The sequence below is a fragment of the Oncorhynchus kisutch genome, linkage group LG23, assembly GCF_002021735.2.
Source record: "Oncorhynchus kisutch isolate 150728-3 linkage group LG23, Okis_V2, whole genome shotgun sequence".
Lineage (NCBI taxonomy): Eukaryota > Metazoa > Chordata > Actinopteri > Salmoniformes > Salmonidae > Oncorhynchus > Oncorhynchus kisutch.
Genome location: NC_034196.2, coordinates 47474463 through 47500640, shown reverse-complemented (window position 1 = coordinate 47500640; position 26178 = coordinate 47474463). Strand labels below are relative to the sequence as shown.

The 26178-nt window shown below is 47.8% G+C and overlaps 1 protein-coding gene across 1 annotated transcript in view; it reads left to right on the top strand.

Annotated features, from left to right (window-relative positions):
• Positions 1-26178, top strand: part of LOC109880876 (polypyrimidine tract-binding protein 3) — a gene marked incomplete in the record, with an annotated part of 103786 nt that overhangs the window by 6779 nt on the left and 70829 nt on the right. Inside the window, 2 exon segments of the mRNA XM_031803277.1 lie at positions 5011-5083; positions 11486-11655. Coding sequence (XP_031659137.1) covers positions 5011-5083; positions 11486-11655 — 243 coding nt within the window.

Sequence of the window (26178 nt, the reverse complement as noted above, 5' to 3'; positions counted from 1 at the left end):
TAACCCCTCCCCAAACCTAACCCCTTCCTTCATCCTAACCCCGCCTCCATCCTAACCCCTCCTCCATCCTAACCCTAACCCCTCCTCCATCCTAACCCTAACCCCTCCTCCATCCTAACCCTAACCCCTCCTCCATCCTAACCCCGCCTCCATCCTAACCCCTCCTCCATCCTAACCCTAACCCCTCCTTCATCCTAACCCCTCCTCCATCCTAACCCCGCCTCCATCCTAACCCTAACCCCTCCTCCATCCTAACCCTAACCCCTCCTCCATCCTAACCCTAACCCCTCCTCCATCCTAACCCCTTCCTTCATCCTAACCCCGCCTCCATCCTAACCCCTCCTTCATCCTAACCCCTCCTCCATCCTAACCCCACCTCCATCCTAACCCTAACCCCTCCTTCATCCTAACCCCGCCTCCATCCTAACCCTAACCCCTCCTCCATCCTAACCCTAACCCCTCCTCCATCCTAACCCCGCCTCCATCCTAACCCTAACCCCTCCTCCATCCTAACCCCGCCTCCATCCTAACCCTAACCCCTCCTCCATCCTAACCCCTCCTCCATCCTAACCCCGCCTCCATCCTAACCCTAACCCCTCCTCCATCCTAACCCCGCCTCCATCCTAACCCTAACCCCGCCTCCATCCTAACCCCTCCTCCATCCTAACCCTAACCCCTCCTCCATCCTAACCCTAACCCCTCCTCCATCCTAACCTCCTAAATCCCTAACCCCGCCTCCATCCTAACCCTAACCCCTCCTCCATCCTAACCCTAACCCCTCCTCCATCCTAACCCTAACCCCTCCTCCATCCTAACCCCGCTCCATCCTAACCCCTCCTCCATCCTAACCCTAACCCCTCCTCCATCCTAACCCTAACCCCTCCTCCATCCTAACCCTAACCCCTCCTCCATCCTAACCCCTCCTAAATCCTAACCCCGCCTCCATCCTAACCCTAACCCCTCCTCCATCCTAACCCTAACCCCTCCTCCATCCTAACCCTAACCCCTCCTCCATCCTAACCCCGCCTCCATCCTAACCCCTCCTCCATCCTAACCCTAACCCCTCCTCCATCCTAACCCTAACCCATCCTCCATCCTAACCCTAACCCCTCCTCCATCCTAACCTAACCCCTCCTCCATCCTAACCCTAACCGCCCTCCTCCATCCTAACCCCGCCTCCATCCTAACCCTCCTCATCTACCCTAACCCCTCCCATCCTAACCCTAACCCCTCCTCCATCCTAACCCTAACCCTCCTCCATCCTAACCCTAACCCCTCCTCCATCCTAACCCTAACCCCTCCTCCATCCTAACCCTAACCCCTCCTCCATCCTAACCCTAACCCCTTCCTTCATCCTAACCCCGCCTCCATCCTAACCCTAACCCCTCCTCCATCCTAACCCCGCCTCCATCCTAACCCCTCCTCCATCCTAACCCTAACCCCTCCTCCATCCTAACCCTAACCCCTCCTCCATCCTAACCCTAACCCCTCCTCCATCCTACCCTAACCCCTCCTCCATCCTAACCCTAACCCCTTCCTCCATCCTAACCCCACCTCTATCCTAACCCTAACCCCTCCTCCATCCTAACCCCGCCTCCATCCAAACCCTACCCCTCCTCCATCCTAACCCTAACCCCTCCTCCATCCTAACCCTCCTCCATCCTAAACCTAACCCCTCCTCCATCCTAAACCTAACCCCTCCTCCATCCTAACCCCTCATCCATCCTAACCCTAACCCCCTCCTCCATCCTAACCCCGCCTCCATCCTAACCCTAACCCCTCCTCCATCCTAACCCCGCCTCCATCCTAACCCCTCCTCCATCCTAACCCTAACCCCTCCTTCATCCTAAACCCCTTCCTCCATCCTAACCCCGCCTCCATCCTAACCCTAACCCCTCCTCCATCCTAACCCTAACCCCTCCTCCATCCTAACCCTAACCCCTCCTCCATCCTAACCCTAACCCCTCCTCCATCCTAACCCTAACCCTTCCTTCATCCTAACCCCGCCTCCATCCTAACCCTAACCCCTCCTCCATCCTAACCCTAACCCCGCCTCCATCCTAACCCCTCCTCCATCCTAACCCTAACCCCTCCTCCATCCTAACCCTAACCCCGCCTCCATCCTAACCCCTCCTCCATCCTAACCCTAACCCCTCCTCCATCCTAACCCCACCTCCATCCTAACCCCTCCTCCATCCTAACCCCACCTCTATCTACCCTAACCCCCTCCATCCTAACCCCTCCTCCATCCTAACCCTAACCCCTCTTCATCCTAACCCTCGCCTCCATCCAAATCCTAACCCCTCCTCCATCCTAACCCCCGCCTCCATCCTAACCCTAACCCCTCCTCCATCCTAACCCTAACCCCTCCTCCATCCTAACCCCTCCTCCATCCTAACCCTAACCCCTCCTCCATCCTAACCCTAACCCCTTCCTTCATCCTAACCCCGCCTCCATCCTAACCCTAACCCCTCCTCCATCCTAACCCTAACCCCGCCTCCATCCTAACCCCTCCTCCATCCTAACCCTAACCCCTCCTCCATCCTAACCCTAACCCCTCCTCCATCCTAACCCCTCCTCCATCCTAACCCTAACCCCTCCTCCATCCTAACCCTAACCCCTTCCTTCATCCTAACCCCGCCTCCATCCTAACCCTAACCCCTCCTCATCCTAACCCTAACCCCGCCTCCATCCTAACCCCTCCTCCATCCTAACCCTAACCCCGCCTCCATCCTAACCCCTCCTCCATCCTAACCCTAACCCCTCCTCCATCCTAACCCCACCTCCATCCTAACCCCTCCTCCATCCTAACCCCACCTCTATCCTAACCCTAACCCCTCCTCCATCCTAACCCCTCCTCCATCCTAACCCTAACCCCTCCTTCATCCTAACCCCGCCTCCATCCAAACCCTAACCCCTCCTCCATCCTAACCCTAACCCCTCCTCCATCCTAACCCCTCCTCCATCCTAAACCTAACCCCTCCTCCATCCTAACCCCTCATCCATCCTAACCCTAACCCCTCCTCCATCCTAACCCTAACCCCTCCTCCATCCTAACCCTAACCCCTCCTCCATCCTAACCCCGCCTCCATCCTAACCCTAACCCCTCCTCCATCCTAACCCCGCCTCCATCCTAACCCTAACCCCTCCTTCATCCTAACCCATCCTCCATCCTAACCCTAACCCCTCCTCCATCCTAACCCCTCCTCCATCCTAACCCCGCCTCATCCTAACCCTAACCCCTCCTCCATCCTAACCCCGCCTCCATCCTAACCCTAACCCCGCCTCCATCCTAACCCCTCCTCCATCCTAACCCTAACCCCTCCTCCATCCTAACCCCTCCTAAATCCTAACCCCGCCTCCATCCTAACCCTAACCCCTCCTCCATCCTAACCCCTCCTCCAACCTAACCCTAACCCCTCCTCCATCCTAACCCTAACTCCTCCTCCACCCCCTCCCTATCCACTCCTCCTCCCAACCCTAACCCCTCCTCCAACCTAACCCTAACCCCGCCTCCATCCCATCCTCCTATTCCCTATATAGTGCACTACTAGTGACCAGCACCCTATTCCCTATGTAGTGCACTACTAGTGACCAGCACCCTATTCCCTATGTAGTGCACTACTATTGACCAGGGCCCATGGTTTTGTGCACTATAGAGGCAATAGGGTGACATTTGGGATATTGGTTGAGGGGCACCAGCCTGAATGACAATGTGTCAGGGTTCTGGGAGGGCAGGAGAGAGGAGACGTAGAGAGATGACAGTGATGTCAGTCTGTTTAGCCAGATAATCCATCGGTCTCTCTATACTATTAGTCCATCAGTCTCTATACTATTAGTCCATCAGTCTCTATACTATTAGTTCATCAGTCTCTATACTATTAGTCCATCAGTCTCTATACTATTAGTTCATCAGTCTCTATACTATTAGTCCATCAGTATCTATACTATTAGTTCATCAGTCTCTATACTATTAGTCCATCAGTCTCTATAGTATTAGTCCATCAGTCTCTATACTATTAGTCCATCAGTCTCTAATGTATTAGTCCATCAGTCTCTAATGTATTAGTCCATCAGTATCTATACTATTAGTCCATCAGTCTCTAATATTAGTCAATCAGTCTCTATACTATTAGTCCATCAGTCTCTATAATATTAGTCCATCGGTCTCTAATATATTAGTCCACCAGTCTCTATACTATTAGTCCATCAGTCTCTATACTATTAGTCCATCAGTCTCTAATCTATTAGTCCATCAGTCTCTATACTATTAGTCCATCGGTCTCTAATATATTAGTCCATCAGTCTCTATAGTATTAGTCCATCAGTCTCTATACTATTAGTCCATCAGTCTCTAATATATTAGTCCATCAGTCTCTATAGTATTAGTCCATCAGTCTCTAATCTATTAGTCCACCAGTCTCTAATCTATTAGTCCATCAGTCTCTAATTTATTAGCCCATCAGTCTCTATACTATTAGTCCATCAGTCTCTATACTATTAGTCCATCAGTCTCTATACTATTAGTCCATCTGTCTCTATAGTATTAGTCCATCAGTCTCTATACTATTAGTCCATCAGTCTCTATACTATTTGCTAGGCTAATGGGCATGAGGAGGGGCCGGTTTGTGTAACATTAACCTAACGTCTCTGTCTTGTCTGTCAGCAAGGAGTAACAGTTACCTAACGTCTCTGTCCTGTCTGTCAGCAGGGAGTAACAGTTACCTAACGTCTCTGTCTTGTCTGTCAGCAAGGAGTAACAGTTAACTAACGTCTCTGTCTTGTCTGTCAGCAGGGAGTAACAGTTACCTAACGTCTCTGTCCTGTCTGTCAGCAGGGAGTAACAGTTACCTAACGTCTCTGTCCTGTCTTGTCTGTCAGCAGGGAGTAACAGTTACCTAACGTCTCTGTCCTGTCTGTCAGCAAGGAGTAACAGTTACCTAACGTCTCTGTCCTGTCTGTCAGCAGGGAGTAACAGTTACCTAACGTCTCTGTCTTGTCTGTCAGCAGGGATCTGTTCTGCCTCTCTCTTCTGCTGTCCTGTGCGGCCGTACTACCATGAGCACTTCTACTCCATCCACAGGTAGGTCTGCTCTCTCACCAACCCCATCAACAGACCTCTGACCTCTACCCTATAGGTTTGTACACATACTGTAGGCTGGGATTCAATCCCATCGCTCATTGCTTTTTGGAGACAGCATTCACGGTATATGCTGCGTAGATATCTTCTCAATTGGAGATTTCCTTTAAAAGCTGCGTTGTCGACACGATGGGATTTCATCCCGGCCATAGTCCGTGACCCAGTTGGCCTATGGTAAGAACGTTATCAGGTACCCTCGTTGGTCCCTGGTTATAATGCAATGCTACCCAGGAGTTTCCCCTGAAGACGTGATGCAGAATACAACGCATAACAAGTGAGTGAAAAGAGCAGCTCCTGATTGGTCCATTCCCCCCCATGACCCTGTGTTTCCATGGTAACATGCTGGTAACCTCTGGTTGGCTGACAGAGAGGAGATTAATCTAATTGTGATCTTATTGGCTTTAAAGAGATTAACTAAGATCCCATCTCCTGTAATGGACACACACACACACACACACACACACACACAGGAAATGGATGGGTATGGCTATCAGATGGGAAGCCTCCCTCACATCATATGATGTGTTGTAGAACAACTCCAGACTCTATCAGACCTGATATCATATGATGTGTTGTAGAACAACTCCAGACTCTATCAAACCTGATATCATATGATGTGTTGTAGAACAACTCCAGACTCTATCAGACCTGATATCAAATGATGTGTTGTAGAACAACTCCAGACTATCAGACCTGATATCAAATGATGTGTTGTAGAACAACTCCAGACTCTATCAGACCTGATATCATATGATGTGTTGTAGAACAACTCCAGACTATCAGACCTGATATCATATGATGTGTTGTAGAACAACTCCAGACTATCAGACCTGATATCATATGATGTGTTGTAGAACAACTCCAGACTATCAGACCTGATATCATATGATGTGTTGTAGAACAACTCCAGACTATCAGACCTGATATCATATGATGTGTTGTAGAACAACTCCAGACTCTATCAGACCTGATATCATATGATGTGTTGTAGAACAACTCCAGACTGTCAGACCTGATATCATATGATGTGTTGTAGAACAACTCCAGACTCTGTCAGACCTGATATCATATGATGTGTTGTAGAACAACTCCAGACTCAATCAGACCTGATATCATATGATGTGTTGTAGAACAACTCCAGACTCTATCAAACCTGATATCATATGATGTGTTGTAGAACAACTCCAGACTGTCACATACTAACTTATCTAGACTGTCTGTTTCTACTGAGGCCTGACTACATACTAACTTATCTAGACTGTCTGTTTCTACTGAGGCCTGACTACATACTAACTTATCTAGACTGTCTGTTTCTACTGAGGCCTGACTACATACTAACACATCTAGACTGTCTGTTTCTACTGAGGCTTGACTAGATACTAACTCATCCAATGCAAACTGCGTGAGTTAGTGAGTTGACACTATTTGCTTATCATTTGCATGGTTGGCACTGTTGACTTTAACTAATAACTTAGCTCTGTCTTTACAGCCCTGCGGCAGGCAGGTTAGGAGCCAGTCTGTCATGCCATACAAGATGGCAAGATCCGCCCCCTTCTAGTGTTGCCAGGACACCTTGGAATCTCCACACATAGCTGATATGCCCATATTATTTACACTCTAATAACCAATCTCTTCTGAGGACATTCTCTGAATACCTTGTCATCTCTGCTGAGGATATTCTCTGAATACCTTGTCATCTCTGCTGAGGATATTCTCTGAATACCTTGTCATCTCTGCTGAGGATATTCTCTGAATACCTTGTCATCTCTGCTGAGGATATTCTCTGAATACCTTCGTCATTGGTTCCTCTCTAATGTGGTCTAACATACCCAATCAGCTATGACTTCCCTAGCTCTCTATAGCCAAGGTACTGTGTCATGGTTGCCTCGGGGGAGAAGCCTGGTTGGTTCAACAGATTGTTTAGACCTGCTTCAGTCAGAGTAGTAGTAGTAGTAGTAGTAGTAGTAGAAGTGGTAATAGTGGTAAAAGTAGTAGTAGTAGTAGTAATAGTAGTAGTAGTAATAGTAGTAGTAGTAGTACTAGTAGTAGTAGTACTAGTAGTAGTGGTAATACGACTAGTAGTTGTAATAGTAGTAGTACTAGTAGTAGTAGTAGTAGCAGCAATAGGAGTAGTAGTAGTAGTAGTAGTAGTAGTAGTAATAGTAGGAGTAGGATTAGTAGTGGTAATACTAGTAGTAGTTTTTGTATTCTAATAGTGTAGTAGTAGTATTCTAATAGTATAGTAGTAGTAGTAGTAGTAGTAATAGGAGTAGTAGTAGTAGTAGTAGTAGTAGTAGTAGTGATAGTAGGAGTAGGATTAGTAGGAGTAGTAGTATTAGTGATAGTCGTACTAGTAGAGGTACTATTCTAATAGTATAGTAGTAGTAGTAGTATTCTAATAGTATAGTCATGATAGTGGTAGTAGTAGTAATAATAGTAGTAGTAGTAGTAATAGTAGTAGTAGTAATAATAATAGTAGTAGTAGTAGTAGTAGTAGTAGTAGTAGTAGTAGTAGTAGTAATAGTAGTAATAATAGTAGTAATAGTAGTAGTAGTAGTAGTAGTAGTAGTAGTAGTAGTAATAGTAGTAGTAATAATAGTATTAGTAGTAGTAGTAGTAGTTCTAGTAGTAGTAGTTCTAGTAGTAGTATTCTACTAGTACAGTAGTAGTAATAATAGTGGTAGTAGTAGTAATAATAGTAGTAGTAGTAATAGTAGTAGTAGTAATAGTAGTAGTAGTAGTAGTAGTAGTAGTAGTAGTAGTAATAATAGTAGTAGTAGTAGTAGTAATAATAGTAGTAGTAGTAATAGTAGTAGTAGTAGTAGTAGTAATAATAGTAGTAGTAGTAGTAGTTCTAGTAGTAGTAGTTCTAGTAGTAGTATTCTACTAGTACAGTAGTAGTAATAATAGTGGTAGTAGTAGTAATAATAGTAGTAGTAGTAGTAGTAGTAGTAGTAGTAGTAGTAGTAGTAGTAGTAATAATAGTAGTAGTAGTAATAGTAGTAGTAGTAGTAGTAGTTCTCGTAGTAGTACTACTAGTAGTAGTAATAGTATAGTAGTAGTATTCTACTAGTACAGTAGTAGTAATTGTAGTAGTAGTAGTAGTAGTAGTAGTGGTAGTAGTAATAGTAGTAGTAGTAATAGGAGTAGTAGTACTAGTAGTACCAGTCGTAGTACTATTAGTAGTAGTAGTAGTAGTTGTACTTGTAGTACTAGTACTAGTAGTAGTAGTAGCACCATTAGTAGTAGTAATAGTAGGAGTAGGATTAGTAGGAGTTGTAGTATTCTAATAATATACTAGTGGCAGTATTATTCTAATAGTATATTAGTATATTGGTATTCTAATAGTATAGTAGTAGTATTTTAATAGCATAGTAGTAGTATTTGTATTCTAATAGTATAGTAGTAGCAGTACTATTCTAATAGTATATTAGTATTCTAATAGTATAATAGCAGTAGTAATATTCTAATAGCATAGTAGGAGTAGTAGTATTCCATTAGTATAGTAGTACAAGTAGTATTCTAATAGTATAGTTAACCCATGAGGACCAGTCTTATTTTTGGTAGCTGAAATACAATAATCATCATGTCCTATGTCAACATCACAACTCCAGTAATATTATAGCTACAAGCAGTACAATACATCACATGAACTTGAGCAAATACTTGGAGTCCTATTTATTTATTTTACTCTGCAAGTCAGTTAAGAACAAATTCTTATTTTTAATGACGGCCTACAGTATGTTAACTGCCTTGTTCAGGGGCAGAACGATACATTTTTTGACTAACCAGGTCAGGGATTTGATCTTGCAACCTCTCGGTTACTAGTCCAACACTCTAACCACTAGGCTACTTGTCGCCCCCCTACAATCTAACCACTAGGCTACCTGCCGCCCTATAGGGAGTGTGGTGCTATTTTGGGCACAGCCATACTTTATGTCAACCAACTGATGATCAGAACATTAGTTGGTTCCTCTTTCACAGTTCAATCAGTACTATCATTTTATTCATTTAATTTCAACTGCAAATTAGAGATTAAACAGCATGAATCTACTCTATATGCATGGTTAAATGGGATCTGCTGGCTGGTTAAATGGGATCTGCTGCCTGGTTAATTGGGATCTGCTGGCTGGTTAAATGGGATCTGCTGCCTGGTTAATTGGGATCTGCCTGGTTAAATGGGATCTGCTGGCTGGTTAAATGGGATCTGCTGCCTGGTTAATTGGGATCTGCCTGGTTAAATGGGATCTGCTACCCGGTTAAATGGGATCTGCCTGGCTGGTTAAATGGGATCGGCCTGGTTAAATGGGATCTGCTGGCTGGTTAAATGGGATCTGCTGGCTGGTTAAATGGGATCTGCTGGCTGGTTAAATGGGATCTGCCTGGCTGATTAAATGGGATCTGCTGGCTGGTTAAATGGGATCTGCTGGCTGGTTAAATGGGACCTGCTGGCTGGTTAAATGGGATCTGCCTGGCTGGTTAAATGGGATCTGCCTGGCTGGTTAAATGGGATCTGCCTGGCTGGTTAAATGGGATCTGCTGGCTGGTTAAATGGGATCTGCTGGCTGGTTAAATGGGATCTGCTGGCTGGTTAAATGGGATCTGCTGGCTGGTTAAATGGGATCTGCTGGCTGGTTAAATGGGATCTGCTGGCTGGTTAAATGGGATCTGCTGGCTGGTTAAATGGGATCTGCCTGGTTAAATGGGATCTGCCTGGCTGGTTAAATGGGATCTGCCTGGCTGGTTAAATGGGATCTGCTGCCTGGTTAAACGGGATCTGCCTGGTTAAATGGGATCTGCTGTCTGGTTAAATGGGATCTGCTGGCTGGTTAAATGGGATCTGCCTGGTTAAATGGGATCTGCCTGGTTAAATGGGATCTGCCTGGTTAAATGGGATCTGCCTGGCTGGTTAAATGGGACCTGCATGGTTAAATGGGATCTGCTGGCTGGTTAAATGGGATCTGCCTGGCTGGTTAAATGGGATCTGCCTGGCTGGTTAAATGGGATCTGCCTGGCTGGTTAAAAGGGACCTGCATGGTTAAATGGGATCTGCCTGGCTAGTTAAATGGGATCTGCCTGGCTGGTTAAATGGGATCTGCTGCCTGGTTAAACGGGATCTGCCTGGTTAAATGGGATCTGCTGTCTGGTTAAATGGGATCTGCTGGCTGGTTAAATGGGATCTGCCTGGTTAAATGGGATCTGCCTGGTTAAATGGGATCTGCCTGGTTAAATGGGATCTGCCTGGCTGGTTAAATGGGATCTGCTTGGCTGGTTAAATGGGATCTGCTTGGCTGGTTAAATGGGATCTGCCTGGTTAAATGGGATCTGCTGGCTGGTTAAATGGGATCTGCCTGGCTGGTTAAATGGGATGTAATGGCTGGTTAAATGCGATCTGCTGGCTGGTTAAATGGGATTTGCCTGGTTAAATGGGATCTGCCTGGCTGGTTAAATGGGATTTGCATGGCTGGTTAAATGGGATCTGCTGGCTGGTTAAATGGGATCTGCTGGTTGGTTAAATGGGATCTGCTGGTTGGTTAAATGGGATCTGCTGGCTGGTTAAATGGGATCTGCTGGCTGGTTAAATGCGATCTGCTGGCTGGTTAAATGGGATTTGCCTGGTTAAATGGGATCTGCCTGGCTGGTTAAATGGGATTTGCATGGCTGGTTAAATGGGATCTGCTGGCTGGTTAAATGGGATCTGCTGGTTGGTTAAATGGGATCTGCTGGTTGGTTAAATGGGATCTGCTGGCTGGTTAAATGGGATCTGCTGGCTGGTTAAATGGGATCTACTGGCTGGTTAAATGGGATCTACTGGCTGGTTAAATGGGATCTGCTGGCTGGTTAAATTGGACCTGCATGGTTAAATGGGACCTGCTGGCTGGTTAAATGGGATCTGCTGGCTGGTTAAATGGGATCTACTGGCTGGTTAAATGGGAACTGCCTGGTTAAATGGGATCTGCCTGGCTGGTTAAATGGGATATGCTGGCTGGTTAAATGGGATCTGCCTGGTTAAATGTGATCTGCTGGCTGGTTAAATGGGATCAGCTGGCTGGTTAAATTGGATCTGCCTGGTTAAATGTGATCTGCTGGCTGGTTAAATGTGATCTGCTGGCTGGTTAAATGGGATCTGCCTGGTTAAATGGGATCTGCTGGCTGGTTAAATGGGACATTCCTGGTTAAATGGGATATACCTGGTTAAAGGGGATCTGCCTGGTTAAATGGGATCAGCTGGCTGGTTAAATGGGACCATCCTGGTTAAATGGGATCTACCTGGTTAAAGGGGATCTGCTGGTTGGTTGGTTTTCAAATTATTTGTTTCTCTCTCTCTCTCTCTCTCTCCTATAGCTAATGGCAACGATAGCAGACAGTTTAAAGGAGACCGTTCTCCCTGTGGTCCTTCCCGAGTGCTCCACGTCCGCAAGGTTCCCATCGAGGTGTCTGAGGCTGAGCTCATCTCTCTAGGAGTCCCCTTCGGTAGAGTCACCAACCTGTTGATGCTGAAAGGGAAAAACCAGGTAGGAACAAACATTCTCCAACCAGGTTAAAACCAGGTAGAGCCCTATAGACCCTGGTCAAAAGTAGTGTAATATATAGGTCAGGGCCCACAGTAGTGCACATTTGACCAGGGCCCATAGGGGTTTATTATGTGGAATAGGGTGCCATTTGGGATGTATATCAAGTGTCAAGATCATGTGATAGGCCTGATCACAGACAACGATGAGACAGCCTATAGGGGGAGGTCAGAGACCTGGCCGTGTGGTGCCAGATGAGACGGCCTATAGGGAGGTCAGAGACCTGGTAGTGTGGTGCCAGGAAAACAACCTCTCCCTCAACGATGAGACAGCCTATAGGGGGAGGTCAGAGACCTGGTAGTGTGGTGCCAGGAAAACAACCTCTCCCTCAACGATGAGACAGCCTATAGGGGGAGGTCAGAGACCTGGCCGTGTGGTGCCAGATGAGACAGCCTATAGGGGGAGGTCAGAGACCTGGTAGTGTGGTGCCAGGAAAACAACCTCTCCCTCAACGATGAGACAGCCTATAGGGGGAGGTCAGAGACCTGGTAGTGTGGTGCCAGGAAAACAACCTCTCCCTCAACGATGAGACAGCCTATAGGGGGAGGTCAGAGACCTGGTAGTGTGGTGCCAGGAAAACAACCTCTCCCTCAACGATGAGACAGCCTATAGGGGGAGGTCAGAGACCTGGTAGTGTGGTGCCAGGAAAACAACCTCTCCCTCAACGATGAGACAGACTATAGGGGGAGGTCAGAGACCTGGTAGTGTGGTGCCAGGAAAACAACCTCTCCCTCAACGATGAGACAGCCTATAGGGGGAGGTCAGAGACCTGGTAGTGTGGTGCCAGGAAAACAACCTCTCCCTCAACGATGAGACAGCGTATAGGGGGAGGTCAGAGACCTGGTAGTGTGGTGCCAGGAAAACAACCTCTCCCTCAACGATGAGACAGCCTATAGGGGGAGGTCAGAGACCTGGCCGTGTGGTGCCAGATGAGACGGCCTATAGGGAGGTCAGAGACCTGGCTGTGTGGTGACAGGAAAACAACCTCTCCCTCAACGATGAGACAGCCTATAGGGGGAGGTCAGAGACCTGGTAGTGTGGTGCCAGGAAAACAACCTCTCCCTCAACGATGAGACAGCCTATAGGGGGAGGTCAGAGACCTGGTAGTGTGGTGCCAGGAAAACAACCTCTCCCTCAACGATGAGACAGCGTATAGGGGGAGGTCAGAGACCTGGTAGTGTGGTGCCAGGAAAACAACCTCTCCCTCAACGATGAGACAGCCTATAGGGGGAGGTCAGAGACCTGGCCGTGTGGTGCCAGATGAGACGGCCTATAGGGAGGTCAGAGACCTGGCTGTGTGGTGACAGGAAAACAACCTCTCCCTCAACGATGAGACAGCCTATAGGGGGAGGTCAGAGACCTGGCCGTGTGGTGCCAGATGAGACGGCCTATAGGGAGGTCAGAGACCTGGCTGTGTGGTGACAGGACAACAACCTCTCCCTCAACGATGAGACAGCCTATCGGGAGGAGGTCAGAAACCTGGCAGTGTGTTGCCAGGACAACAACCTCTCCCTCAACGATGAGACAGCCTATAGGGGGAGGTCAGAGACCAGGCAGTGTGGTGCCAGGACAACAACCTCTCCCTCAACGTCAGCAAGACACAAGAGCTGATCGTAGACTACATGAAAAGGAGGGCCGAACAGAACCCCTTTAACATTGATGGGGCTGTAGTGGAGCGGGTTGAGAGTTTCAAGTTCCTTGGTGTCCACATCACCAACAGACTATCATGGTCCAAACATACCAAGACACTCGTGAAGAGGGCACGACAAAACCTTTTCCCCCTCAGGAGACTGAAAAGATTTGGCATGGGTCCCCAGATCCTCAAAAGGTTCTACAGCTGCACCATCGAGAGCATGGTAAGGTAACTGCTCGACATCCAACCGCTAAGCACTAGACTCCTGAACAATCAATTACCCCATGTATATAGCCTCCACATTGACTTGGTACCGGTACCCCCTGTATATAGCCTCCACATTGACTTGGTACCGGTACCCCCTGTATATAGCCTCCACATTGACTTGGTACCGGTCCCCCCTTTATATAGCCTCCACATTGACTTGGTACCGGTACCCCCTGTATATAGCATTCACATTGACTTGGTACCGGTACCCCCTGTATATAGCCTCCACATTGACTTGGTACCGGTACCCCCTGTATATAGTCTCCACATTGACTCTGTACCATAACACCCTGTATATAGCCTCCACATTGACTCTGTACCGTAACACCCTGTATATAGCCTCCACATTGACTTGGTACCGGTACCCCCTGTGTATAGCCTCCACATTGACTCTGTACCGGTACCACCTGTATATAGCCTCCACATTGACTCTGTACCGTAACACCCTGTATATAGCCTCCACATTGACTCTGTACCGTAACACCCTGTATATAGCCTCCACATTGACTCTGTACCGGTACCCCCTGTATATAGCCTCCACACTGACTCAGTACCGGTACCACCTGTATATAGCCTCCACATTGACTCTGTACCGTAACACCCTGTATATAGCCTCCACATTGACTCTGTACCGTAACACCCTGTATATAGCCTCCACATTGACTCTGTACCGTAACACCCTGTATATGGCCTCCACATTGACTCTGTACCGTAACACCCTGTATATAGCCTCCACATTGACTCTGTACCGTAACACCCTGTATATAGCCTCCACATTGACTTGGTACCGGTACCCCCTGTATATAGCCTCCACATTGACTCTGTACCGTAACACCCTGTATATAGCCTCCACATTGACTCTGTACCGTAACACCCTGTATATAGCCTCCACATTGACTCTGTACCGTAACACCCTGTATATAGCCTCCACATTGACTTGGTACCGGTAACCCCCTGTATATAGCCTCCACATTGACTCTGTACCGTAACACCCTGTATATAGCCTCCACATTGACTCTGTACCGTAACACCCTGTATATAGCCTCCACATTGACTTGGTACCGGTACCCCCTGTATATAGCCTCCACATTGACTCTGTACCGTAACACCCTGTATATAGCCTCCACATTGACTTGGTACCGGTACCCCCTGTATATAGCCTCCACATTGACTCTGTACCGTAACACCCTGTATATAGTCTCCACATTGACTCTGTACCGTAACACCCTGTATATAGCCTCCACATTGACTCTGTACCGTAACACCCTGTATATAGCCTCCACATTGACTCTGTACCGGTACCCCCTGTATATAGCTTCCACATTGACTTGGTACCGGTACCCCCTGTATATAGCCTCCACATTGACTCTGTACCGTAACACCCTGTATATAGCCTCCACATTGACTCTGTACCGTAACACCCTGTATATAGCCTCCACATTGACTCTGTACCGTTACCCCCTGTATATAGCTTCCACATTGACTTGGTACCGGTACCCCCTGTGTATAGCCTCCACATTGACTTGGTACCGGTACCCCCTGTATATAGCCTCCACATTGACTTGGTACCGGTACCCCCTGTATATAGCCTCCACATTGACTTGGTACCGGTACCCCCTGTATATAGCCTCCACATTGACTTGGTACCGGTACCCCCTGTGTATAGCCTCCACATTGACTCTGTACCGGTACCCCCTGTGTATAGCCTCCACATTGACTTGGTACCGGTACCCCCTGTATATAGCCTCCACATTGACTTGGTACCGGTACCCCCTGTGTATAGCCTCCACATTGACTCTGTACCGGTACCCCCTGTATATAGCCTCCACATTGACTCTGTACCGGTACCCCCTGTATATAGCCTCCACATTGACTCTGTACCGGTACCCCCTGTATATAGCCTCCACATTGACTCTGTACCGGTACCCCCTGTATATAGCCTCCACATTGACTCTGTACCAGTAGCCCCTGTATATAGCCTCCACATTGACTCTGTACCGGTACCCCCTGTATATAGCCTCCACATTGACTCTGTACCGGTACCCCCTGTATATAGCCTCCACATTGACTCTGTACCGTAACACCCTGTATATAGCCTCCACATTGACTCTGTACCGGTCCTGTATATAGCCTCCACATTGACTCTGTACCGGTACCCCCTGTATATAGTCTCCACATTGACTCTGTACCGTAATACCCTGTATATAGCCTCCACATTGACTCTGTACCAGTAGCCCCTGTATATAGCCTCCACATTGACTCTGTACCAGTAGCCCCTGTATATAGCCTCCACATTGACTCTGTACCAGTAGCCCCTGTATATAGCCTCCACATTGACTCTGTACCAGTACCCCCTGTATATAGCCTCCACATTGACTCTGTACCGGTACCCCCTGTATATAGCCTCCACATTGACTCTGTACCAGTACCCCCTGTATATAGCCTCCACATTGACTCTGTACCGTACCCCCTGTGTATAGCCTCCACATTGACTCTGTACCGGTACCCCCTGTATATAGCCTCCACATTGACTTGGTACCGGTACCCCCTGTATATAGCCTCCACATTGACTTGGTACCGGTACCCCCTGTTATAGCCTCCACATTGACTTGGTACCGGTACCCCCTGTATATAGCCTCCACATTGACTTGGTACCGGTACCACCTGTATATAGCCTCCTACCATTGACTTGGTACCGGTACCCCCTGTGTATAGCCTCCACATTGACTCTGTACCGTAACACCCTGTATATAGCCTCCACATTGACTCTGTACGTAACACCCTGTATATAGCCTCCACATTGACTCTGTACCGTAACACCTGTATACTAGCCTCACATGACTTGGTACCGTACCCCCTGTGTATAGCCTCCACATTGACTCTGTACCGTAACACCCTGTATATAGCCTCCCCATTGACTTGGTACCGGTACCCCCTGTGTATAGCCGTCCACATTGACGTCTGTACCGTAACACCCTGTATATAGCCTCCACATTGACTCTGGACCGTACCCCCTGTGTATAGCCTCCACATGACTCTGTACCGGTACCCTGTATATAGCCCTCACATTGACTTGGTACCGGTACCCCTGTATATAGCCTCCACATTGACTTGTACCGGTACCCCCTGTGTATAGCCTCCACATTGACTTGGTACCGGTACCCCCTGTATATAGCCTCCACATTGACTTGGTACCGGTACCCCCTGTATATAGCCTCCACATTGACTTGGTACCGGTACCCCTGTATATAGCCTCCACATTGACTCAGTACCGGTACCCCCTGTATATAGCCTCCACATTGACTTGGTACCGGTACCCCCTGTATATAGCCTCCACATTGACTTGGTACCGGTACCCCCTGTGTATAGCCTCCACATTGACTCTGTAGCCCGGTACCCCCTGTGTATAGCCTCCACATTGACTCTGTACCAGTACCCCCTGTATATAGCCTCCACATTGACTTGGTACCGGTACCCCCTGTGTATAGCCTCCACATTGACTCTGTACCGTAACACCCTGTATATAGCCTCCACATTGACTTGGTACCGGTACCCCCTGTGTATAGCCTCCACATTGACTCTGTACCAGTACCCCCTGTATATAGCCTCCACATTGACTTGGTACCGGTACCCCCTGTGTATAGCCTCCACATTGACTCTGTACCGGTACCCCTGTATATAGTCTCCACATTGACTCTGTACCGGTACCCCCTGTATATAGCCTCCACATTGACTCTGTACCGGTACCCCCTGTGTATAGCCTCCACATTGACTCTGTACTGGTACCCCCTGTGTATAGCCTCCACATTGACTCTGTACCGGTACCCCCTGTGTATAGCCTCCACATTGACTCTGTACCGGTACCCCCTGTATATAGCCTCCACATTGACTCTGTACCGGTACCCCCTGTGTATAGCCTCCACATTGACTCTGTACCGGTACCCCCTGTATATAGCCTCCACATTGACTCTGTACCGGTACCCCCTGTATATAGCCTCCACATTGACTCTGTACCAGTACCACCTGTATATAGCCCTCCACATTGACTCTGTACCAGTACCCCCTGTGTATAGCCTCCACATTGACTCTGTACCGGTACCCCCTGTGTATAGCCTCCACATTGACTCTGCACCGGTACCCCTGTATATAGCCTCCACATTGACTCTGTACCATACCACCTGTATAGCCTCCACATTGACTCTGTACCAGTACCCCCTGTATACAACCTCCACATTGACTCTGTACCGGTACCCCCTGTATATAGCCTCCACATTGACTCTGTACCAGTACCACCTGTATATGAGCCTCCACATTGACTCTGTACCAGTACCCCTGTGTATAGCCCCACATTGACTCTGTAACCGGTACCCCCTGTATACAACCTCCACATTGACTCTGTACCGGTACCCCCTGTATAGTAGCCTCCCATTGACTCTGTACCAGAACCCCCTGTATATAGCCTCCACATTAACTCTGTACCAGTACCCCTGTATATAGCCTCCACATTGACTCTGTACAGAACCCCCTGTGTATAGCCTCCACATTGACTCTGTACCAGAACCCCCTGTGGATAGTACCGGTACCCCTTATATAGCCTCCACATTGACTTGGTACCGGTACCCCCTGTGTATAGCCTCCACATTGACTTGGTACCGTAACCCCTGTATATAGCCTCCACATTGACTTGGTACGGTACCCCCTGTGTATAGCCTCCACATTGACTCTGTACCGTACACCCTGTATATAGCCTCCACATTGACTCTGTACCGTAACACCTGTATATAGCCTCCACATTGACTTGGTACCGTACCCCCTGTAATAGCCTCCACATTGACTCTGTACCGTAACACCCTGTATATAGCCTCCACTTGACTCTGTACCGGTACCCCCTGTATATAGCCTCCACATTGACTCTGTCAACCGTAACACCCTGTATGTAGCCTCCACATTGACTCTGTACCGGTACCCCTGTTATATAGTCCTCCACAATTGACTCTGTACCGTAACACCCTGTATAATAGCCTCCACATTGACTTGGTACCGTACCCCCTGTATAGAGCCTTCCACATTGACTTGGTACCGGGTACCCCCTGTATATAGCCTCCACATTGACTTGGTACCGGTACCCCCTGTATATAGCCTCCACATTGACTCTGTACCGAACACCCGTTATATAGCCTCACATTGACTCTGTAACCGTAACACCCTGTATGTAGCCTCCACATTGACTCTGTACCGGTACCCCCTGTATATAGCCTCCACATTGACTCTGTACCGTAACACCCTGTAATATAGCCTCCACATTGACTTGGTACCGGTACCGCCCTGTGTATAGCCTCCACATTGACCTGTACCGTAACACCCTGTATATAGCCTCCACATTGACTCTGTACCGTAACACCCTTGTATAGCCTCCACATTGACTCTGTACCGTAACACCCTGTATATAGCCTCCACATTGACTTGGTACTGTACCCCCTGTATATAGTCTCCACATTGACTCTGTACCGTAACACCCTGTATATAGCCTCCACATTGACTGGTACTGGTACCCCTGTATATAGCTCCACATTGACCTGTACCGTAACACCCTGTATATAGCCCCACATTGACTCTGTACCGTAACACCCTGTATAAGCCTCCACATTGACTCTGTACCATAACACCCTGTATATAGCCTCCACATTGACTCTGTACCGTAACACCCTGTTATAGCCTCCACATTGACTCTGTACGGTACCCCCTGTATATAGCCTCACATTGACTCTGTACCAGTACCCCTGTGTATAGCCTCCACATTGACTCTGTACCGGTACCCCCTGTATATAGCCTCCACATTGACTCTGTACCGGTACCCCCTGTATATAGCCTCCACCTTGACTCTGTACCGGTACCCCTGTATATAGCCTCCACATTGACTCTGTACCGGTACCCCCTGTATATAGCCTCCACATTGACTTGGTACCGGTACCCCCTGTATATAGCCTCCACATTGACTCTGTACCGGTACCCCCTGTATATAGCCTCCACATTGACTCTGTACCGTAACACCCTGTATATAGCCTCCACATTGACTCTGTACCGTAACACCCTGTATATAGCCTCCACATTGACTCTGTACCGGTACCCCTGTATATAGCCTCCACATTGACTCTGTACCGGTACCCCCTGTATATAGCCTCCACATTGACTCTGTACCGGTACCCCTGTATATAGCCTCCACATTGACTCTGTACCGGTACCCCCTGTATATAGCCTCCACATTGACTCTGTACCGGTACCCCCTGTATATAGCCTCCACATTGACTCTGTACCGGTACCCCCTGTATATAGCCTCCACATTGACTCTGTACCGGTACCCCCTGTATATAGCCTCCACATTGACTCTGTACCGTAACACCCTGTATATAGCCTCCACATTGACTCTGTACCGTACACCCTGTATATAGCCTCCACATTGACTCTGTACCGGTACCCCCTGTATATAGCCTCCACATTGACTCTGTACCGGTACCCCCTGTATATAGCCTCCACATTGACTCTGTACCGTACACCCTGTATATAGCCTCCACATTGACTCTGTACCGTAACACCCTGTATATAGCCTCCACATTGACTCTGTACCGGTACACCCTGTATATAGCCTCCACATTGACTCTGTACCGGTACCCCTGTATATAGCCTCCACATTGACTCTGTACCGGTACCCCCTGTATATAGCCTCCACATTGACTCTGTACCGGTACCCCCTGTATATAGCCTCCACATTGACTCTGTACCGTAACCCCTGTATATAGCCTCCACATTGACTCTGTACCGTAACACCCTGTATATAGCCTCCACATTGACTCTGTACCGTAACACCCTGTATATAGCCTCCACATTGACTCTGTACCGGTACCCCCTGTATATAGCCTCCACATTGACTCTGTACCGTAACCCCTGTATATAGCCTCCACATTGACTCTGTACCGTAACACCCGGTATATAGCCTCCACATTGACTCTGTACCGTAACACCCTGTTATAGCCTCCACATTGACTCTGTACCGTAACACCCTGTATATAGCCTCCACATTGACTCTGTACCGTAACACCCTGTATATAGCCGTCCACATTGACTCTGTACCGTAACACCTGTATATAGCCTCACATTGACTGCTGTACCGTAACCACCCTGTATATAGCCTCCACATGACTCTGTACGTAACACCCTGTATATGCCTCCACATTGACTCTGTACCGTAACACCCTTATATAGCCTCCACACTGACTCTGTACCGTAACACCCTGTATATAGCCATCCACATTGACTCTGTACCGTAACACCCTGTATATAGCCTCCACATTGACTCTGTACCGTAACACCCCTGTATATAGCCTCACATTGACTCTGTACCAGTAACACCCTGTATATAGCCTCCACATGGACTCTGTACCGTACACCCTGTATATAGCCTCCACATTGACTCTGTACCGTAACACCCTGTATATAGCCTCCACATTGACTCTGTACGTAACACCTGTATATAGCCTCCACATTGACTCTGTACCGTAATACCCTGTATATAGCCTCCCATTGACTCGTACCGTAACACCCTGTATATAGCCTCCACATTGACTCTGTACCGTAATACCCTGTATATAGCCTCCACATTGACTCTGTACCGTAACACCCTGTATATAGCCTCCACATTGACTCTGTACCGTAATACCCTGTATAAAGCCTCCACATTGACTCTGTACCGTAACACCCTGTATATAGCCTCCACATTGACTCTGTACCGTAACACCCTGTATATAGGCCTCCACATTGACTCTGTACCGTAACACCCTGTATATAGCCTCCACATTGACTCTGTACCGTAACACCCTGTATATAGCCTCCAATTGACTCTGTACCGTAATACCCTGTATATAGCCTCCACATTGACTCTGTACCGTAACACCCTGTATATAGCCTCCACATTGACTCGTACCGTAACACCCTGTATATAGCCTCCACATTGACTCTGTACCGTAATACCCTGTATATAGCCTCCACATTGACTCTGTACCGTACACCCTGTATATAGCCTCCACATTGACTCTGTATCCGTAAAACCCCTGTATAAGCCTCACATTGACTCTGTACCGTAATACCCTGTATATAGCCTCCACATTGACTCTGTACGTAACACCCTGTATATCGCCTCCACATTGACTCTGTACCGTAACACCTGTATATAGCCTCCACATTGACTCTGTACCGTAATACCCTGTATATAGCCTCCACATTGACTCTGTACCGTAACACCCTGTATAAGCCTCCACATTGACTCTGTACCGTAATACCTGTATATAGCCTCCACATTGCCTCTACCGTAATACCCTGATATAAGCCTCCACATTGACTCTGTACCGTAACACCCCTGTATATAGCCTCCACATTGACTCTGTACCGTAAACTACCCTGTATATAGCCTCCACATTGACTCTGTACCGTAACACCCCCCTGATATATGCCTCCACATTGACTCTGTACCGTAACACCCTGTATATAGCCTCCACATTGACTCTGTACCGTAACACCCTGTATATAGCCTCCACATTGACTCTGTACCGTAACACCCTGTATATAGCCTCCACATTGACTCTGTACCGTAATAACCTGTATATAGCCTCCACATTGACTCTGTACCGTAACACCCTGTATATAGCCTCCACACTTGACTCTGTACCGTAACACCCTGTATATAGCCTCCACATTGACTCTGTACCGTAATACCCGGTATATAGCCTCCACATTGACTCTGTACCGTAACACCTGTATATAGCCTCCACATTGACTCTGTACCGGTACCCCCTGTATATAGCCTCCACATTGACTCTGTACCGTACACCCTGTATATAGCCTCCACATTGACTCTGTACCGTAACACCCTGTATATAGCCTCCACATTGACTCTGTACCGTAACACCCTGTATATAGCCTCCACATTGACTCTGTACCGTAACACCCTGTATATAGCCTCCACATTGACTCTGTACCGTACCCCCTGTATATAGCCTCCACATTGACTCTGTACCGTACCCCCTGTATATAGCCTCCACATTGACTCTGTACCGTAATACCCTGTATATAGCCTCCACATTGACTCTGTACCGTAACCCCCTGTATATAGCCTCCACATTGACTCTGTACCGTAACACCCTGTATATAGCCTCCACATTGACTCTGTACCGTAACACCCTGTATATAGCCTCCACATTGACTCTGTACCGTAACACCCTGTATATAGCCTCCACATTGACTCTGTACCGTACACCCTGTATATAGCCTCCACATTGACTCTGTACCGTAACACCCTGTATATAGCCTCCACATTGACTCTGTACCGTAACACCCTGTATATAGCCTCCACATTGACTCTGTACCGTAACACCTGTATATAGCCTCCACATTGACTCTGTACCGTAACACCCTGTATATAGCCTCCACATTGACTCTGTACCGTAATACCCTGTATATAGCCTCCACATTGACTCTGTACCGTAATACCCTGTATATAGGCTCCACATTGACTCTGTACCGGTACCCCCCTGTATATAGCCTCCACATTGACTCTGTACCGTACCCCTGTATATAGCCTCCACATTGACTCTGTACCGTACCCCCTGTATATAGCCTCCACATTGACTCTGTACCGGTACCCCCTGTATATAGCCTCCACATTGACTCTGTACCGTAACACCTGTATATAGCCTCCACATTGACTCTGTACCGGTACCCCTGTATATAGCCTCCACATTGACTCTGTACCGTACCCCTGTATATAGCCTCCACATTGACTCTGTACCGGTACCCCCTGTATATAGCCTCCACATTGACTCTGTACCGGTACCCCTGTATATAGCCTCCACATTGACTCTGTACCGTATACCCTGTATATAGCCTCCACATTGACTCTGTACCGTACCCCCTGTATATAGCCTCCACATTGACTCTGTACCGTTACCCCTGTATATAGCCTCCACATTGACTCTGTACCGGTACCCCCTGTATATAGCCTCCACATTGACTCTGTACCGTAACCCCTGTATATAGCCTCCACATTGACTCTGTACCGTACACCCTGTATATAGCCTCCACATTGACTCTGTACCGTAATACCCTGTATATAGCCTCCACATTGACTCTGTACCGTACCCCCTGTATATAGCCTCCACATTGACTCTGTACCGTAACCCCCTGTATATAGCCTCCACATTGACTCTGTACCGTAACCCTGTATATAGCCTCCACATTGACTCTGTACCGGTAACCCCCTGTATATAGCCTCCACATTGACTCTGTACCGTACCCCTGTATATAGCCTCCACATTGACTCTGTACCGTACCCCCTGTATATAGCCTCCACATTGACTCTGTACCGTACCACCTGTATATAGCCTCCACATTGACTCTGTACCGTAACCCCCTGTATATAGCCTCCACATTGACTCTGTACCGTACCCCTGTATATAGCCTCCACATTGACTCTGTACCGTACCACCTGTATATAGCCTCCACATTGACTCTGTACCGGTACCCCCTGTATATAGCCTCCACATTGACTCTGTACCGTACCCCCTGTATATAGCCTCCACATTGACTCTGTACCGTATACCCTGTATATAGCCTCCACATTGACTCTGTACCGTAACACCCTGTATATAGCCTCCACATTGACTCTGTACCGTACCCCCTGTATATAGCCTCCACATTGACTCTGTACCGTAACACCCTGTATATGACTACAAACACCATTGACTCTGTACCACCACAAAACACCTGTATATAGCCTCCACATTGACTCTGTACCGTACACCCTGTATATAGCCTCCACATTGACTCTGTACCGTAACACCCTGTATATAGCCTCCACATTGACTCTGTACCGTAACCCCTGTATATAGCCTCCACATTGACTCTGTACCGTAACCCCTGTATATAGCCTCCACATTGACTCTGTACCGTAACACCCTGTATATAGCCTCCACATTGACTCTGTACCGTAACACCCTGTATATAGCCTCCACATTGACTCTGTACCGTAACACCCTGTATATAGCCTCCACATTGACTCTGTACCGTAAACCCTGTATATAGCCTCCACATTGACTCTGTACCGTAACACCCTGTATATAGCCTCCACATTGACTCTGTACCGTACCCCCCCCTATACCTGTAACATAAATACCCCAATATACCCCACATTGACTCCGTAACACCCTGTATATAGCCTCCACATTGACTCTGTACCGTAACACCCTGTATATAGCCTCCACATTGACTCTGTACCGTAACACCCTGTATATAGCCTCCACATTGACTCTGTACCGTACACCTGTATATAGCCTCCACATTGACTCTGTACCGTAACACCCTGTATATAGCCTCCACATTGACTCTGTACCGTACACCCTGTATATAGCCTCCACATTGACTCTGTACCGTAACCCCCTGTATATAGCCTCCACATTGACTCTGTACCGTAACACCCTGTATATAGCCTCCACATTGACTCTGTACCGTAACCCCTGTATATAGCCTCCACATTGACTCTGTACCGTAACACCCTGTATATAGCCTCCACATTGACTCTGTACCGTAACACCCTGTATATAGCCTCCACATTGACTCTGTACCGGTACCCTGTATATAGCCTCCACATTGACTCTGTACCGTAACACCCTGTATATAGCCTCCACATTGACTCTGTACCGTACCCCTGTATATAGCCTCCACATTGACTCTGTACCGTAACCCCTGTATATAGCCTCCACATTGACTCTGTACCGTAACACCCTGTATATAGCCTCCACATTGACTCTGTACCGTAACACCCCTGTATATAGCCTCCACATTGACTCTGTACCGTAACACCCTGTATATAGCCTCCACATTGACTCTGTACCGGTACCCCCTGTATATAGCCTCCACATTGACTCTGTACCGTACCCCTGTATATAGCCTCCACATTGACTCTGTACCGTAACACCCTGTATATAGCCTCCACATTGACTCTGTACCGTACACCCTGTATATAGCCTCCACATTGACTCTGTACCGTAACACCCTGTATATAGCCTCCACATTGACTCTGTACCGTAACACCCTGTATATAGCCTCCACATTGACTCTGTACCGGTAACACCCTGTATATAGCCTCCACATTGACTCTGTACCGTAACACCCTGTATATAGCCTCCACATTGACTCTGTACCGTAACACCCTGTATATAGCCTCCACATTGACTCTGTACCGTAACACCCTGTATATAGCCTCCACATTGACTCTGTACCGTAACACCCTGTATATAGCCTCCACATTGACTCTGTACCGTAACACCCTGTTATAGCCTCCACATTGACTCTGTACCGTAACCCCTGTATATAGCCTCCACATTGACTCTGTACCGTAACACCCTGTATATAGCCTCCACATTGACTCTGTACCGTTACCCCCCTGTATATAGCCTCCACATTGACTCTGTACCGTACCCCGTATATAGCCTCCACATTGACTCTGTACCAGTACCCCC